Source organism: Tasmannia lanceolata, unplaced genomic scaffold (assembly GCF_043159265.1).
Source record: "Tasmannia lanceolata isolate RefF3 unplaced genomic scaffold, GAP_Taslan_0.1 ptg000015l, whole genome shotgun sequence".
Lineage (NCBI taxonomy): Eukaryota > Viridiplantae > Streptophyta > Magnoliopsida > Canellales > Winteraceae > Tasmannia > Tasmannia lanceolata.
The window spans coordinates 57,145,384-57,165,654 of record NW_027518692.1 but is presented as its reverse complement, the minus strand read 5'-3'; the positions used below and the strand labels follow the sequence as shown (position 1 = coordinate 57,165,654).

Below are 20,271 nucleotides of genomic sequence, written 5' to 3'. Positions count from 1 at the left end.
TCATTTCATCTCAACCATCCACTGGTGCTCATATGTTGCTTTATACACCGGCAACCATAGAAATATAAAGGGACTGATATGGGCACTGACATATTTTGATAATGGCACTACTTACTCTGTCTTGCACGTATTCCATTGTATGCTGATAGCATTCTGATTCTTGTAACAGCCGTTACCAGTTAGAAGAATCTAAATGCTATCAACATACTACAATGAGAAAAGTGTACGACAAAGGTGAGAGCCATCATCAAAACATGGTAATGCGGATATCCGCTGCCAATATAAAAGGTCATAATATAAATTCTATTAGGCCTGAAGCAAAGATTTGAAGCTGGAAAAAGTAGAAGCAATGCAACATGAAAGAGATGGTGACAACTTGAGTGTGGAGCAGTTGAACACATCATGTTTGGATATTTGATGGGTGTTAACGATATTGACACTCAACCTCTCCCATATTGAGATGTGCGCTTGTTAGTTACACTAGCACTCTTGAGTTAGAGATTTTTGCCAATGCAATTCTCCATTTGTCATTAAAAACTATTAAGGTTGAGGTTTAATGACTTGGGAATTATGAAGGTTGAGATTTAACGCCTTGAGAAATCTCTTCAAAAGTCATTGTCTTTGATTATAATGATCGGTAAAACAATCCTCATCTAAATACATTTATGGCCGAGTAGACACAGTCCAATTATGTTGCCACTGCTCAATTCTCAAGACGGAGAGCTGAGTGATAATGTCTCAAAACCCAAACCTCGGAAGTAAAGCCATACCTTCAGATGTGTAGTTTTCTCTACATTCAAAAGAGTAGCCCAAATCTAGAGAATTCTATAGTTCATTCTATAAGTTGTACCACTTGGGTACATCATTGTCATGGCTGTTGCGGATGCAGTGCCACAGTACCAGTTTTGAGCGTCTGGCCCAAATCCAAATAGCTGAAGAAGCTCTACTGATAATCAGGAATGGAAAGAGGCCAGGAACAACAGAGACAAAGATGAAAGTGTCTTGAGGGACATCACCATATCTTCTTTCTGACCCAAAAGAGGAGGAGGACAACTCCAATCACAATGGCGACTGGAGCCCACTTCCGAATCAACGCCTGCAACCAGAGCCATATGACCAAATAAGAGGCTTCAATGTTAAAATAACATCATATATTCTTATTTTGGACATAAGATTTCACAAACCTGTGAGAGACTATTGTAAATTGCAGATTGAGGAACAGCGGAACGATGCAAACAGAAAGTCGCAAAATACCATTCGAAAAAAGAAACAAAAGTCAACAGAAAGTCACAAACATGGTTTTAAATTTCAGACCGAAATTTCGGATTTCGGCAGGGACTTAAATTTAAAACCGAAACCAAAATTTAAAAATTCCGTCCGAAATTATAAGATTTACACTAAAATTTCCACCGAAACTGAAATTGCTACCGAAATTTCATTTTCGGCTGAGGCCGAAACCGAAACCGAAATTTCAAACCTTAGTCACAAATACCATTTTCCAATAGTAACGGTATGTCAGAAGATTCAATTCATTCTTCTTTCGAACGAAAGCTGAGACTTTACTAAGTAAAGAAGAACAAAGGGTTAAACTGACCCTAAAGAAACAACAACAAAATGGACAGAAGAATTAGATAAATAATAAAGCCAAAAACCAACAGAAAAAAAAAACAAAAAAAAAAAACACAATGGCGGCAACTATGTGAATCCCAAAAGAGGATGATAGTAAAGAAACAAATCATACCCCACTAAGAGCATGAACTTCTCGACACCATTCCCATCTAGCAAGTGCACCGACCACCTGATCAACACTATGGACGACATGCTGAAAGATGGGACTACAGATAATACAAAGATCAACAATCTCCAAAATGATGGTTCCTACAGACTACTAGCCCCGGCCTTAAATTAGATTTTCCAAACGATAAGTTTAGATGAATCACCCTTGGCCCATGATGACTCTAATAGTCCCCCTACAGTATCTGAAGCCAGTCACTATTGCCATGGCTTCTTCCACTTCATTAGATCCCTTCTCACCAATTGGACTGGAAAAGACTTCGAATGATTTGGTCTCCATATATATAATTACTCCGTCAATCCTGGCCAAGCCCAAACTAGTAAAAAGTTCCAACAAACTTCAGGTAATTTAGCCGCAACTTTCTCCAGCTGGGAACAAGGCAAAGAAATCATTTTTTTAATTAGGGAGGATGTCCCCAACTGTAACCATTTAACTATTGGGAGCTAAAATCAAATGATTAATCTAACAATCATGGAATCAATCTCCAAAAAATCTTTTATTGCTATCGTTCCAGAAGCCCAAAAACACCAAATAAAGGGTCAGCCGCCAAATGATCCACTCCTGGTTGCGAACAGACCATTTGCTGAAAGATAGTTGATTTTATGGTTTATTTTCAGTTTTATCATGTAACTTAAGTCCGGCATTTCACCATTTTAAGGATTCATCCATCTTACCTTTTTCTACACCTAACGAAGACTCAGAGGGTCAAACGGCTCTTGGAGCTTTGATGAAGAGAAGATCTACCTTTTCTTAAGCCGTAAAGCTGACATCATCACCCAATTTGGGCAAGGCTCCAATGGTTTGATGGATATCACAATCAAGGTATTTGTGGATATTTTTAATCGATTTTTTGAACAATTTTGTGGAGCACATGTGGAGTTTTTCAGTTTTCAATTTTCCAAAAATTTAGGAGCCAGATCTAGACGTTTTTTTATTAGATCTACGCATAGAACACAAGTTTTGAAGGCACTTCAGTTTCCTTCCCTTTTTTTGGAGTTAAAAAGAATGAGAGTGGTTTGATTCAGGTCAGATGTGTATCTTCTGTTGAAGGTACATAAATGTTTTACGTACTTCTTGGCTGCAGTGGGGGTTATTTTTGGAAAATGTCTGACTGTGCACCATAGGGCAATTCAAATTGATCATCTCAAGTCCACATCCAACTCAGGGAAGGAGTCGGATGGACCATGCTGGAGTCCAAAATCAAATCACGACAGTTAAACTGGATGGATCGAATTATTTGGAATGGTCCCAATCATCCAAGATGTTTATTGGCATCTGGTCAAAATTGGGATACATTAATGGAAGAAATAGAGAGCCATATGGTCATGTCGTGTCTGCTACATTCCATGCATCCAAGAATCAATAGGGGACCTGTCCACACTGCCAAAGATGAATGAGACAAAATAGAGAAGATGTATACACATAAGTGTGATATTGCTAGTTTGTATCAGTTAAATCAGGAAATAGCAAATCTTGTTGATGGGGAGTTGTTTGTTGAGGAATATTATGGAATGCTCGGAGAAAATGAGTGGGATCCTTACCAATCAATTGCTCCAATTTTTGAAGATAGGTTAAGAAATAACAAAGGAAAATATTTGAGTTCCTAATAGGAATGTCTGATTGTGAGCTTTCAGAGGGTTGAAGTCTCAGGAATGGATTTTTTAGCACTACTTGAGACTGTATAATTGCATCAGTGGGGAAGCAAGCAAGAGAGCCAATGCAAAGACCCTCGAAGTAGAAGCATGTCAGCCCGAGCCATCTGCTCTGGTATCTAATTTGAGACAAGATGGCAACCCTAATAGGGAAAGTAAATAGAGGTGGTGTCACAGCATCTAAGAGAGACAAACTGAAATGTTCTCATCGTGGCAAAAAGAGACGCCAAAGATATGTGGTGGGATCTTCAATCTCATTCACAAAAGAGGTTCGAGGAGTCGTAGTGCTCAAACATTATCTACAGAGGGCGAGATCTCCATCCATGTAAGATAGATGGTTTCCATTTTGCATCATCGGCACACTTTGAGAACATTTTGCATCGCTAAAGACACCATCAGATTACATTACTAGTAAGATAGATGGTTTCCTTTCGTTCCATTCATACCCTAAGAGTGACAATGTGGAAATTGCAAATGGATATGTTATTTTTGTGTCTGAAAGGGAAGCCCAAAGTTTCTTCTTCCTTGGCCTTACCTATGGTCCTTCACGTTCCTTGTTTTTCGTCAAAGTTATCATTTGTTAGCCATCTTACCAAAGATTTAAACATTGTGACGTTTCCTCTGTGTTGTAACTTGAAATCGGGGAAGATGATCGGTGGCAGTTGTAAGAGTGGTGGCTTAGAAGCACGAAAGGGGGGGGGGAAGCGTGAGGTTCTAGAAGAGTCTAAGATTGGGAGGCCATGTGAGTATTTGGTCTTTTGTGCTTTCTTTTGCTGTTTTCTGGCCATTCTGTCTTTTGGTGAAGAATCCTCGATGGGATCTTGAAGAGTTTCTTGATGGTTTTTGGGATAGGAAGGTTCGGACTACTGGTTTTCTGAGGTGAAGGAGTACCTCTGGAATAGAGAGGGAGTTTTTAGAAGGTTTGCTGGCTTTTTGTGAAGTTTCAATGCGATAGAATTTAGCGGTTTATTTTTGTAGTTGGGGGGATGGATTTAGTTTTATTTAGAAGGTTTGATATTATCTGTAAGTTGTCCGGAAGACGTGCTTTAAAGTTCCCCAAGTGAAACCAATCGTTTTAGTCCATTGTTGGCTTGAGAGACTCCGGTCTTTCACTTGCGGAGGCACTTTTGCCTGGCGGCTTGTTTTCTTCTGATGGGCTGTGATGGAGGTCTGAAGTTTTCTATGATGGCTCGTTTTTATGTTTTGCTGTCTCATTGGTTCAGAAGGTGGATCTTAGTGCTTTCTAGGTGGGATGAATGATTGAGTCCCCTATAGGCTTGAGAGACCTCGGTCTTTCGCCTAGCGAGGTTTTTTTCTAGAAAGCTTTCTAGCTGCTGTTTAAGTGGGAGCCTTAGTTCTTTTGTGAAGGAATGTTTGGGTTGTTGTTAGAATTTTTGGTAGTGAGCTGTTAGCAAAGAAGGGGAGGTGGAGTTGGTTTGATGATGTATGACATTATCTTGATCTTTTATATTTGCTTTTCTTCATGGCTTAGAAGTATGTTTCTAGCCATGCTTTATTGATGCTTTGTAATACTGGTTGGGACTTCTGGTCCCCAATGTCACAGTATCAATGAAAATTTTCTGTCAAATTTCAAATTAAGTACATCAAAAAATAGTAATTTCTAAGCATCTTCATATATATCTTTCAAAATTGAAGTACATAAAAAAAGTAGTAATTTCTAACCATCTTCATTTACATGCCCTCTTTCCCCATGCCTTCTGAAGACACCTTTGTGCTTGCTCTGATGAAGTACTTTAAAGAGTTGTAGGAGTTTGATGCGACATACTAAGAAAAGCGTGCGTTTAGGGCATCCTCACAATCTATACTAATAAGTTAGTTGGTGATGGTAAGACTGATGGAGTAATAGAAATAGGTTGCGAGTGCCATGGGAGCGGTTCCCTTCCTAAGGAGCGTTGAATCGCAGTTCTAACTTGGAAGCGACACCCATGAGGAAGATTCTTGCTTCTAACGGTGGGGACCCAGTTTAAAGGGCCTAGCATAACTTAATCCATTAGTTCTAGCACTTCTATGGGACTAGGTGGGACCTAGCCAGGGATGGGACATGTTTAAAGGGCCTAGCCTAACGCGTTCCATTAGTCATGGGGCTTTCAGCATATTGGTTAGTTAACTAACATCTTGATATGGGACACATTTAAAGGGCTTAGCCTAACGGGTTCCAGTAGTCTTGGGGCTTTTGGCATATTGGTTAGGTACTAACAATTTGGTACCAGCCACCACATCACGTGTTCGAGTTACGAAAGGGGAGACCTGTTGAGAGGACTACCTCGAAAAGAATACCTGCAAAAAAAAAAGCCAATGTTAAAGCCGTCAGATTGAAGTTACCATATAGTGGGCAGCTTTGAAAGGGGCAACTTGTGGAAGGGGCTACCTGGAAAAAAAGGCCAGAGTAAAAGCCGTCACAGAGTGGGCCGCCGAGGATGGCGGGATGCCGAAGCATGGTGGGATGTTACGGTTTTATGTGGGGGACTATCTAGCTATGGGAGTAAGTAGGGCCCATCCTGGTGTGGGACACACTTAAAGGGCATCACCTAATGTGTTCAATCATTCATGGGGCTTTTGGTGTACTGGTTAGGTACCTAACAAAGATTGGGTGATGTTGTGGCATTCATGCCTTGGTCATTTTTCCTTCTCTAGTTTGTATAGTTTGTTCTCTCATTTCTTGAACTCAAAGAATGTAACGGATCTACCATGTGAGACGTGTCAATTGTCAAAATATTATTTTTTTAATAATATTGTCAAAATATTGTAGAACCACTTTTTCTTCTAGCGATAATAAAAGTTTGGTTCCATTTCATATCATTCATTCTAGATATATGCTATAACTCCAGAGATGAAGTTTCAAATCTTTAAGAAATTCTATTTGGTGATCCAAAATAAAATTGAAACAAATATCAAAATTCTTAGATCAGATAATGGAAGTGAGTACACTCCCACACTCTAATGGTATTGAGTATCAAAGTTCGTGTCCCTAATCCATATACTACATAGTGAAATTGAGTAGGGCAAAGGAAATATCATCAACTTCTGAAAGTCACTAATGTCTTGCTTCTTGGGATGAATGCCCAAAATCAATTGGGAAGAAGCAGTGTTGATTGCTTCTTATCTCATACATTGTCTGTCTTCCCATATTCTTCATGAAACATCTCCCACGGAGATCTTAAACCCCATATGCTCCTAGAGTTATCATTACCCATAAGGTTTTTGGATGCATTTGCTTTGTGCACATCATGGGCCAAGGAAAAGAGAAATTAGAGGCCCAAACGGCTGAATGTGTATTCTTAGGATATTCCAATAATCAAAAGGGTACAAGAGTTATTGCCTTGGACAAAAATGATATGTTTCCATGAGTGTTACTTTCCATGAGGTTTCGTATTATTCGAAACTTGTCAAATCCAATCAAGTACAGACGCCAGTAAAGCATCTAGTTCCTATACTCAGAGAAAAAGGGAGATGAACAATTCATGACTCCAATCGACCAGTATCACTCAAAGGCCTCCGATTCAATTATTAATCCTCCTTTGCATCACGTTTAGATTTACTAGGCATGTCAACTACTCCGTATCACACATGTCACCAACTCCGTACTAGAAGAATTAGTAGTTATGCCTTTCATAGAGAATACGAATTTAGAATAACGAACCAGAGCCACTATTATCATACAAAGCTGGTTTCGAAGATACTTAGTCCATACGTGTTACACGAGGATAAAGGTGGCGATGACCTTATTAAACATGCCAGGAAAAGAAGGCTCGCCCGACGGAGTTTGCGAGAGCTTTAGTTAGTGCCAAAGAACGGAGATGGATATTTAGGAGAAGGGGGATGTGCGGCAAGGATAGGAGAAACAACGGTGTACGGCTAAAGTGCGGGGGAAATGGGGTGTGCAACTAAAGTTTAGGGAAAATAGGGTGTGTGGCTAAAGATAAGGGAGAAGGGGTTGTGCTGCTATGATATAGGAGAGAGCTTGTGAAAGGCTTGCGGCCACTTTAGCCCTAGGATTGGGTTTGCAGCAAGGAGAAAAAAGAAAAGAAAAGCAAAAGAGAGGGATGGAGAGAGCATACCCTTCGGGGTTTTCTCATAGCTATTTAATCAAGATTGGGAGAAAAAATCTTCTTTCTCTAATGTGTTCTCAAAAGTGGTCAGTGGCCTTACATTTATAGAAAAAAAAACTTGGACTCCAAGATTTAATCCAATAATCCTAATAGAGACCAAAAACCAACTCAAAACAAATTAAATTTCCTAACATAACTCGAACTCCCCAAATGGGGCATCTCCTACCACTAGTGGACCAACATACATTTTTTAAGTTGCAAGGGTGGGCCCTTGCAGTCACTTAAACGTAAGTGATTAATTGCAAATGACTTAATTACCCTTATCAATTAAGATTTTCGTGATACACTAGAAGGGAAAAAAACTAGGTATCCCTACTATAATTTAAAGGTCCTAAAAAACACCTAAATGCTACTTAAAATTAAGATGTGTGCCAGTCCGCATATTTCAACATTGCATTCAACTCGATCTTAAAAAAACAACTTCATCTTCATGCCAAACGAGTACGGCAATCTTTAAACTCGATCTTCTAGCATCTTGGAACCTTCTCTGATAAATTTTAAGCTCCTTTTGCTACCTATAGATGTTTTTCGACAAGTCCAGTATATGACAGTAGCATTTTATGTTGCAGAAGCAAAAAAACATTTGCCTGGACCACATACATATTCTGACTGTCACATTCTAAAAGCACCATTTAGGATAAAAACAAAAGTACTAGTATACAGATAGTGCAGGCATCCCCAGATTACTCAACAGGGCATCAATAAAAGATTCAAGGCACGCTAAGATGGTTTGGATAATTGATATATCAAAACAGGAATTTAATCTTGAACTTGATTACAGAACTGTAATAAACCATCTTTCGTATACATTTGGATAAGCACTAAATTAGGCAAACCCCATAACACCAACAAAAGCACCATGTTCGATAACAGAAATTACAAAAAAATTATATTTAAACAATAACAAACATAAGATGCATGTGACAAAGCACATAAAACAAGGCTGACCTGCCGATTTAGATCTTTTGCTTTATCAGCATATATGCGAGACTCGGATGTTAACCGGCTTGACAGTTGACTGACCTCTACAAAATTGAAAACATGGAGAGATTTTACAAATGAACATAAGATAAATCTACATGAAGGACAAACATTTACCAGATGCAGATTAAGACAAACTTCCAATTTTCTATAATCAACAAAACAGAGGCCAGAGAGTATACTCTTTGAAACATAATGGGCTTTCCTTGGAAAAGAATAAATATGAAATTTATATCCTAATGTTTCTGGTAGGTCTTTTGTAAATCTAGAAAGATGTGATAAGTGGTATTATAATAAGATATTGGAATAATATTTCAGTATCTCAGATATGGTACTAGGAATCAGACTATTTATCATCCATAACGCAGAATCTAGATGCTACCTAGGCTTCACTCTCTCAATTCACACTGACAAAATTTTCTGAAGGGCATTCATGTCTTGACATAATCGAATACCCATCAATCAACATAAACATCGGTATGCCAAACTTACAAACCTTCTCTCACATACTACATACACCATACACTAGTTTATAATATTTTTTTGTTCTTAATGGTGAATCATTTTATTAAAGGCAACGGTGGCCGAGATGGTCAAATACAAGGAGGAAAACGTAGTAAAACAAAAGAACAAAAAAAGAAGGAAGCGCAAGGAAAATAATAGAACAATAGTCAAGGGGGTAAGATATCAAAGACGGTTAGGCTATCTCTTTCCACTCCTGCCTTAGCTAAGCGGTCAGCATCAGAGTTAGCCAATCTCCGACCATGCCGAAACGACACTGAAGCACCCTCCACTCCATTGAAGATCTCATCAAACATTTGTGTGAATCTCCATGGAGGCGGTTGACTCCTGCTTGTCCACCTCCTAACATTGTGAGAGTACCCCTCAACTATAAATCTACTAAGGTCGGGGCTCTTTAAAAATCCTTATCCCCTGTAATAATGCTCTGACCTCAGCTTCATTTGAATCCATTATTTGGATTGGGCCCGAAAAGTCCAAATGGTGTCACCCTTAGTTTCTAATATTAATCATCATCTTTGGATTTCTTTAACAATTTCTTGTAAAAAACTTGAAAAGCTTGCTTGACTTAATCAAATCCTTGACCAAGTTTCGAGTCAACTTGAATCAGGCACCGATAGAGTTTTGAGTTTTTAAAATTGTTCTAAATGTGTGCTTCCTTGGTTTCCTTTGGTGACAATCAGAAGATGCACTCATAGAGTACCAACAACACAATGAAATAACCAAGATGCCCAGCTTGAGCTAACATCCTCTAATGACTCATGGACATTATAGGGCTTTTCTAATGTAATAATAAAAAAAACTAGACATATAGACTTGACACCGATAATTGATGTACTTACATAAAATGAGAATACATAGCGTAGTCTACGTTTACGCCAGTTCTCATCTCAGCTAGTATAGTGCCTCAAGTCACCAATTCTCACATCAGCAAGAGTAGTGCTTGGAAATCTACACTTGGAGAGGTTTTTCAACCTTGTATTCAGGCCAAAACAAGTTTTGGGTTTTCTAACCTTTTTTCCTTTTTCTTTTTCTTTTCTTTTTTTTTTTTTTTTTTTTGAGAAAGAAGTTTAAGGTTTTCCTAACCTTGCTCTAAACATGTGCTTCCTGGTTACTTTTGGTTACACAGTCAAAAGACAAACAAATAAGAGTACCAAAAACAATGAGACAGAAGACAGATAGCTTGAGCCCAACATCCTCCAATGAGTCATGCACATATGAGGCCAACATCATTAGCCCAAAACTAGTGTAAGAACAACTAAATGAAAACAAGTACAAATATAGACTTGACACCACAAACCAATGTATCCATATAAAATGTCAATACCATAGTCTATGCTTGAGTCTCAAGTTCCCATGTCAGATAGTGTAATGCTTGGATATCAGCACTAGATGTATGGTTTTGGTTGACAAATAGAAATTCAAATTCCATGAGATCGTCATGCCTTTTTTTCTCAATGGCAATGATTTATTAGACAGGAAGAGTCAGAAGACCGAGGTGAATATCTTATATTTTTTTGTTCTTACTATGAGATTAAGGCATTATGTTTGTGATAAAAAAAATCAAAAGAACAAACAAAATAAGATGAATACCAAACAAAAATCAAGAAGAAAAACTAAGAGCCAGTTCTATTTTGCCAATTACTTTCATATTCCCATAGTAAATATAGATATTTTACTTTTTACATCTCTAATAAAATTCAACTAGTAAAATAAAATGAAAAAAAAAAAAAAAAGTTCAACTGGCAAATTGCATGAACATAGATAGCATCTGGTCCCAAAGATTTAGTATCAGACTTTCTGATGTTTATTAAACAACAAAGTCTACTAGAGCACGTTTGTCGTTGTATTAGATGAAGGGACGGTATTTCATCATTTAAAAACATGGGTGAGGTTTGGGCATCATACAACATGTTTGTGTTCATTTTCTTATAATAAACAAGGTATATTAGACATCTATATAGCATACAGTTTTAAGACATATATTACATAGATTATAGATAGGACATAACATTGAACTAATGTACCATTTGAAAAAAAAAAAAAAAAACATTAAACTTATGTAAATACAAAACAAAGACCATTTGTTTCTATGAAGAGAAGGTGGTCAACAAACACTATAGCTGGAAAAGTTGATGAAATTTTTGAGGAAGCTACATAACCATTTTTTTCCTTTTAAAATCATTAGAAATCAATATTCATGATTTACACATGCATTTTTTTACAAAATTGATTCCATTTAAAATATCCCATCCGAGAATTTTGCAGTGACACCTAGTTTCAACCATGGTTTTAAATTTCGGCCGAAACGTTTCGTTTCGGCCGAAATATTTCGGTTTCGGTGGAAAACGAAACGAAATTCACAGTGAGTCGGAAAAGTACCAAATTTCGCCGAAACGTTTCGGAAATTTCGGCCGAAACGTTTCGTTTCTTCGGAAATTTCGGAAATTTCGGTGAAACATTTCGGTTAAGTAAAAAATTTCACCCGAAATTTCACCGAAATTTCGTACCGAAACCGAAACATTTCGGTTTCGGTGATGACCGAAACCGAAACCGAGATTTAAAACCTTGGTTTCAACTATGCTCGATGACTAATTGGACTGATTACTGATATATTTTATATCAATATAAAATATGTAAATGCCCTGTACAATCTAAACTACTATGCTTTTTTTATTAAGATTGATTACTGATATATTTTATATTAATATAAAATATGTAAATGCCCTGTACAATCTAAACTACCATGCTTTTGATTACTGATATATTTTATATTAATATAAAATATGTAAATGCCCTATACAATCTAAACTACCATGCTTTTTTATTAAGACTAAAAAAGAATTTTCAATGTATTTTAGTCCATCAATGGCTGTAATTTTCAGGTCATAGATCATCCATGATAGTGACCCAATAGATGAATAGTTACAAACTTATAATCATTTTAGGTAAGCTATGTATGTTGAGTCCAAGTGGAGAACAATTTGAAATTATCAAGCAAGTAACACATGGGGCCCATCATAAATTAATCATACAACGTTCTTTTTAACTTTTGCATGCATAGTGTTTGGGCATTGTGCATACCTTTATCTTGTCTCCTATGTTCTCAAATGAACCTTTTATGTTATTGATGCCAAAATGTCTAAAACGGGCCTTTTAGCAAATTAGTATATATGCGGGCTTTTACTTTTCTCTATGATAAATAATTAATTTTCATTTGTATGAAACCGCATCGCATTAGATTATTACGATTAGCAGTGACATCGTACTAAATCTGAACCCCACTTAAAAGCCCACAAAATAGAGAAAATCCCCACAGAAATATTCTCCCAAACATTAACAGTTTCCTAAAAACGGAATAAGATCACACACTATTAGTTTTTTTCGACCAAAAAGTAGCCAAGTCACGAGACAAAAACCTAATTAGACTCGGCTGAGAAATTATATGATGAAGGGCCTTATGAACACGCACTCAACATCCCATCGTTGATATTTGATCCAACAGCAGCTCACTTTTTGAGGAGCTGCTGTTGGAACAAACATCAAGAGGGGTACCTTTTTCGTACCACCTCTACGTGTTCATAAGGCCCTCCATCATATAAAAACTCAGACTCAGCCAAACTGCATCCACATTACTCCATTGGAAATTATGAATTCTAGCCTCAACAATTTTTACCCTTTTCAAGAATGTCAGCATGTTTCCCTTAGACACAAAACTTGAGGTCCCCAAAAGTCTCAGTAGGCTTGTCTAACAAAAAAAAATCCAATTAAGTTTATCCTAATATAAAAAAAAGTCCTTAATTCAAATCTGAGAAACCACACTTGGTATTTTATTAAGTAGGAAATTTTTGAGAAGATGTTGCATGATTGAACTGCTGTAGGCACAATCAATTACCATTAAGCCCTAGGGGCAGCAAATTAAAAAAATAATTCTCCATACCATAGCAGGCCTAACATGGTCAAATTTCAGCAAGTTGCACACTACCAACAAACTCACTAGCAATTCATTATGCTGTAGGCACAATGAATTGCTTGAAGAACACCCAAAAACAAAAAATAAAAATAGCAACAAATACAAAGTACTAGAGGAACGTTACCATGATACACCATCATTATTAAAAGATTATCGGTGCCATTTTAAAATACACGACATAAAAATACGACCTGCTTATGGTCTAAAAAGATAGGAGCATTGTGACAAGAGGGCATCTGTTTGCATGGGAATCATATCGTTTCCAACACAACGATGTTGCAAAGAGAACCTAGCCGTAGTGTTAGTAATTAGATCAAAATTAATTGATGTCTATCAACAATATTTAGTTAATTCCACTCTTGCAATCCAAAGTTCCGATATCTGATTCCTTGTATCAGCATCCAACACTAGCACAATGGTCCACATCCATATAAATTCAGCAATTTTATTCGCAAAATAATTCATCGACTACATAAAGGAAAAGATAAGGATCAAGGAGAACTTACGATCCAGTTTTTCGCCCACACCAAGAACTTCTTGTACATTGCGAGTCATTATTTGATGAACTTCATAAAGTTCATCATTCAACTTTGCAAGGTTCCTTTGAGTACGGGTGTCCAAGTACAATTTCTTGGTCTTCTGTATGAATGTATCTTTTATGCAGGAAAAATAAACAGCAAAGTAAAATGATAAGAAACATGAAAACCAACACTACAATAATATCAATATAAAATGTGGGTTAGAAGAGTAGGTATGCAAGACATACCGAATTTGATAAAAGCATACGGCCTGGCAGCAGTTTCAATTTGACTTCCGTTAACTCTCTCAAATTCATTTTTGAGGTCTTCTAGATATTGAAAAGCAAGTTTCTTTGGATAAGAGCGATCACACATAGTTAAATAGCACACACGGCCTTCAATAATATAGCTGCCAAGTTGGGTTGTTGAGGCAACAATTAAATCTGAAATAAATGGACTGCAAGAAAAAGGCTAAATGGTATAACTAAACACTTGCTATATAATAATGAAATAAAGTAATAAAAAATGATGTTAGAAGAATAAGCAAAGAAGATAGAATCATCCATGTCATTGTTCCCCACATGGCTTGTGCTACCATCTAGTCCAAGAGAAAATGTTTCTTACCATTTAAAAAAAAAAAAAACAGAGAGAGAGAGAGAGAGAGAGAGAATGTTTCTTAACAGATGTCTATATTTAGGCTTGCCAAAATTATATTTTCTGGTGGTCACCTGGTAGTGTTCTATTATTTGGCGGAGCAAATTCAAAATAGATTAACCCAGCTGGTAATGTGGTAACAAAAACTTCCACTAAATATTGGACAATGTTATGTTTTAATTATTTCAGAATCTACTCATGGGAAACATGATCTAGGGACAGCCCATAAAAATAAGTCTATTTTCTATAGTTCTGAGGAGGTACAGTTCTCTAAAGTGGTGCGCTCAAACTGTATACACAGATTCAGATTAATTGGATAGGACCAATTAAGATACAGATGTCTAACCCCCTCCATACATCATGGCTTTAAATTTCCCCGAAATTCCTGAAACGACCGAAATGTTTCCATTTCCATCCCCACCGAAACGAAATCTGCACGATTTCCTTTTACGTCTTTATTTCCCCGGAATTTTGACCGAAATTCCTGAAATTTAACCGAAATGGTCGGAACTTCTCTCTCTCTCTCTCTCTCTCTCTCTCTCTCTCTCTCTCTCTCCACGGATTCTTCAACTACTCTTTCCACAAGCACTATGTTGTAAGGGAAACACCGGAATAAGCAAGATTCTCTGGGCTGAGAGCACCTCCCTTTACTAAAAAAACTAGAAAGATGTTATTATTCACATTTCATTTCATTTCAATACTGTAGAGAATGATATTTGGTAGTCAACATCATTGAACTGCACAATAAAGTAACCGTATCTTATGCATGAGATGTTAGATCGGCATAGGACCAATAATACCTCATAACTATGTCGTATTGACAGAGTTGGGGACCTTAGAGGGGAGACTGGTTATTATACTTACACATTTCATTGTTTTTCATTATTGACTTTACTGTTACAAACATGTGCAAAACACGTCACTAAGTGTTTGATGTGATTAAGCCATTATGGATTATTTTCTTGCTTATGAGATTGTTTCTTCATTTAAATATTTATTTGTGCTTTCTAGCATTTTCCAAAGTTTCATATTAAAATTTCATCATTTGCATATGCTTTTTTAAAAGATTAAAAAAAATTCACCATTTGCAAATATGTTTCCTTACATTTCCGTGATTTCACAAGACTTTCACCAAAATTTCCCCCGAAACCGAAATGTTTCCATTTCCGTGCCAACCAAAACCGAAACCGAAACCGAAATTTAAAACCTTGCCATACATGTAATCGGAAAAGTATGTCATTAGATAAAATGAAGACAAAACAAACCAAAGGATACTGGAAAACATAAGGACCAGTTTCAAGTGACATTCTTGAAGCTTCATTGTGCCCCTTTGACAGATTCTTGAACAAAGATTTAGCCTGCTGCTTGTAGAACTCAGCATCTTTCTCATCATGGCCATCATCCAGCCCTTCTGCTAATGGAAGACCATCAGTAACCCGAGCTATCATTGTCAGCTTCACCATTTTTACTCTGCACCCTTGGAATTATAGAAGAATGAACAAAAATATGGCTGCCAATCACCACCTGGATCCAGATAAGAAATCAACCAGTTTAGCACGCTCAGTATAAACCAAATAATTCATCCATTCCGTACTTGGTATGACAAGTGAAAATCAGATTCTCACTTGAAATATCTGCCTTTAGATCTGGTATACATAAATATGTAGATTGCTTAAATGTGATGATATGGTAATAGTCACAATCCACTTTAAATTATGACAGCATTATTGTCCTTGGCATAGCAAACAAATCAGACAGCTTTCCAATGTGGTCCGAGAGATATAGAAATCTATAGCTCTACAATGAGATCCAAATGTCTGTCAGTCTAGTACGCCCACTTTTTTCAAAACATTTAGATGGTACCCCCACCAAGTTTATTCAATAACAGCATATACAAATAAAATAGCGTCATAAAAAATGATTGAAGGTAAAAGCAAAAGTAAAGAACTGGTTTAGAGAACAACAAACACATCAACCAATGCGAACTCTATACATATTCTCAACACTAACGAAAAAAACAATATGATCAGGGTTGAGAAGGCCCCAAATTGGATAGAGTCATAACCTAAACCTAAAAATGGAGGACAGCAGACTGTTAAACCCAATCCAATCAGATATTCAAAACAACATGACGCACAGGTTATTGGAGGAGTTGAGCAGCCCAATCCTAATCCGAATTAAGAAAGAGTTGATAAAAAACATGATGATATGTCCCGAGGTCTGACTGGGGTACATGGTTGTGCAAACAAGATTTGATCGCCTTCCACATAGGGAAGACTGAAAGGAGCATCCAAATAATGTAGATCATGTGATGGGACAAATTGGAGAGTAAAGCTTGAGGTCCAATATTACTACTGTAAGATTAATCCTAGATACTTGAGAATTGGGGTAGTTTTTCACACTGGATGGAAATGGCAAAGGTAAAAAAAGTCGCAGTTCATAAAATTCAAATGAAGTGACCCACCCTAATTTGGTGGAACCAACAATAAGAGGTTACTGTGAGATATGAACTGAAAGCAATCAGGAACATGAGGGATGAAGATGAAGCTACATGAGAAGTTTGTAGCAGGAAATTATGAACAGAAGGATGAATTGATTAATGGTTACACCAATAAGACCTTCAACTTAGTATTCCATACTAGCACATACAGGGACACTCTAAAACTACAAATCCAAGGCAAGATACCAAACATTTGATTGTAGCTCATAGAAAAGGAACACCAACAACCCTACAGAATACAGATCAAGGAAAATTTAAATAAGGCTGTTGTTCAGAAGTTCCAATCACGTCTAGTGGCACATCCAATGGTTGAACACAAAACTTCTAGTGAGGCTAATCACAGCAAGGACTTAGCAGGCCCTCAATCTAAGAAGGAAACACTCCTCTTCAAATGTGGGGAAGCCAGACAAATGGCATATAAGTGCCCAGAAAGGGAATATAAATCTTTTTGAAATATTGGAGAAGAGGAGGATTGAAAGAAAGAGATCTGAAATCACAGTAGATGTAGAGGATGAAAAGTGGGGTTGGGATTGTTGGGCGGTAGGCTTCCCCATTGGGGACTTTGTTGAGTTCCTCAATGTACTACACCCGGAGGAGGTGCTGCAAGTTCCTCTAGCTCAAGACGTGTACCTCGATTGGACATCAATCTCAATGTCCCACTACATGAATAGAATGTTCCTGTGGGGAAGGCTCATCCCGATCCCGATTTGGATCCCCATCCCGCGGAAAGGGCCAATCCTCAAAATCACAGTATTGACCTGGAGCTGCCTCAGCAGCAACCAAATCTGGATTACAATAAAGAATTGCGGCCGGTCGGAACCAGACTCTTGCAGGTTGTTTGCCACATTTTAGGGCTTGTTCTTTCCACATAAGGCTCGGCTCGCTCCATCCTTCTTCCTACACTTGCTGGCTACACATGTCAGGAAAGCTACAAAGGAAGGTAATTCACCGGGAAGGAAGGATTCAATCCAGCCATTGGTTTCCCCCTATAGCTACCTTGGTACGATACGAAAACTCACTCGGCCAAAGGGAGAGGAAGCGAAGACGACTGCCAGCCCAAAGGCAGAAGGACGACTCGCAACTGAGTGTAAAGAGGACGAAGGATGAAAGCCGGAGGCGAGGAAAGAAGAAGACTAACTAGATATGTCTATAGTACCACAGCAGTCAGACCTAAGGCCGAAGCAAGGATAGCTGCTAAAGACAGCGAAAAGGAACCGGAGACACCAAGAATCGGACTGCTAATAAGGAAAGGAATACAGTAAGGAAGGGAAACTAAGGCAGCTAAACCACTAGTACGAAGCAGTAAGTGGAGGGCCGGCCGTAGCGCGTCATGTCGCAGCACATCAAAACCAAGCCCGAAGGGGAAGGACAGAAAGAACCAGCAACCACACTAAGCACAAACCTTAATGTGCCAAGGGAGCACTGAGGGCCAATAGTGCTCGTCATGTCATAAGTCCGAACGACGAAGGCAAGGAAGTCAACCCCAAAGAAAACAGGAACTAAAGGCAACAAGACATAAGGAATCAAATAGACAAATATACTAGTAATCGTGCTCCTCTTTTAAGAGTCACTTCCTTACACCTGCCTTAACCGACCGTATGTGGACTAAAGGTGGACATAGTGTTGTCTATCAGTGGGTAAGGGTTCTCTTTTCCAGAGGAGCAAAGGAACTATATGGCCCTTACTGTCAAATTGGAGGGAATCCACCGTGGCAAGCTATGTTACATCAAGAGGTTGTTGTTTAAACTCTTTGCAAAAAGAGAAAACCCGATATGATTTGCCTCAAGGAATGCAGACTAGAGGAGCGATGGGGATAGGTTTGCGAAAAGTGTCTTTCCCAATGGAAGATTACTGAGGCTAATCAAAGCAAGGATTTAGAAGGCACATTGTCTAAGAAGAAAATACACCTCTTCAAATGTGAGGAAGCCAGACAAATGGCATTTAAGTGCCCAGAAAAGGTGTATAAATCTTATTGAAATATTGGGGAAGAGGAGGGTTGAAAGAAAGAAGTGAAAATAATTCTAATATCACTCTAGATGTAGAGGATGTATTGTTTACTTACAAGGAGGGAAATGACAGCACAAGAGCATGTAAATTAATTGGGAAGGGAACATATTCCACACGAGTGAAGTACATTAGAAAAGGAAAGTACAAAATTTGTTGTATGTAGCCAAAAAAACTCCAATTGAAAATTGAGCAAGATCCTCATCCCCGCCAACTTTGTAGGGTCGTCTGATGAAGACAATGAATGTTAATATTTTAATTACTAACTCAGTTTTCGGATGAAAACAATTTCAATGATGAAGTGTGATGTGATGTGATGTCCTTCTAATGGATGTACCCCACATTCTTTTGAGAAGCACAAGGCTTCATGATGTGGATGGAACTACAAGGGTCAATACATGCACACTCCAATAAAGAAGCAAGATTGTATTGAAGTCACTGCAACCACAAGAGCAAAACAAAGGACATGGTAAGAAGGCAAGTAGAAGGCTTGAGGTTCAAAGGATGAGACTTAAACACAAATAGGTGACAGTACATGATTCGATGGACCAATTGATGTGATCCATCTTTGATCACCAATCTGCTCCTGTTATTTTGAATCAGGGCAATGGGTGGCCAGGCTTGGGCCCATTATTTTTCCAGTGACAACAATGTTCATTCTTTCTCTTATAAATGTGATCCTTAATTGAACATTCAAATCCTCCTTCCATAAAATAGTTCGATAAACCGACAAAAAAGAGTGAATGTGCGTGCATATGTGACTGTTAGAATCTCTGTTTAAGAAATGCATGTAAAAGGACCAGAAGAAAACGAATGTGGTTTTAATCAACCCTGACATGAAGAAAAGAAAACGAAACTAATAAGGAGACAAGAACAAGAAAGTAAAGAACATCAAGACTTGGGCAATTTCCACTGAAAAAATCCACAAGAAATCAGAAATGCTACAGAAAGAACTATGCTTTATAGTCAACATACACAGCTCAAAAAAAAAATATATATAAAATCAGAAACCTAGATATAAAGAAAAATCAAAGGGGTTCAGGTTCTATTTTACAAAGTCTACAATAAATCATGGATCACCACAAAATACAAACATGAACCTCCAAATCGAACCTATCTGGTAAAAAACAAGAATGAAAACCATTACAAAGAAACCTATCCTTCAGCGAATAACATATTCTGCTAAAAAAAAGCCCTAGAAAACATATACACCGATCAATTCACGAAATCGCATAAGGAATAATTGAATTCCCACAAAATTTAAAAATTAAGCTTCGGATCAAGACTGTCTCGAAAACAATTACAAGAAATATAACAGAAATTATCGGCCATCGCATTCTACACAGATTCTGATCAAACGTAAAGAAAAATCACAAACGACAAAAAAAGAAAGACAATTTGAAGGAAATTTCCCTTTAATACCTAATATAAGATGGAAAAATTCTCTGTTGAGCAAAAAATATAGAGAGCAAATGGAAGAAGATGAGGAGTTACGAGGCGAAGCAGAAGACTCTCTCTCTCTCTCTCTCTCTCTCTCTCTCTGTG

General features: G+C 37.7%; 1 protein-coding gene across 1 annotated transcript; it reads right to left on the bottom strand.

The window, feature by feature from the left end:
- Positions 1-600: 600 nt before the first annotated feature.
- On the bottom strand, positions 601-20,271 carry LOC143892612 (25.3 kDa vesicle transport protein SEC22-1-like). Its single transcript, XM_077397343.1, has 6 exons — positions 20,149-20,271; positions 15,498-15,746; positions 13,817-13,977; positions 13,557-13,703; positions 8,526-8,602; positions 601-1,096 (listed from the first exon to the last, which is right to left on the bottom strand). The coding sequence occupies exons 2-6, from the start codon at positions 15,683-15,685 to the stop codon at positions 1,013-1,015; spliced, it is 657 nt and encodes a 218-aa protein (XP_077253458.1). The 5' UTR covers positions 15,686-15,746; positions 20,149-20,271; the 3' UTR covers positions 601-1,012.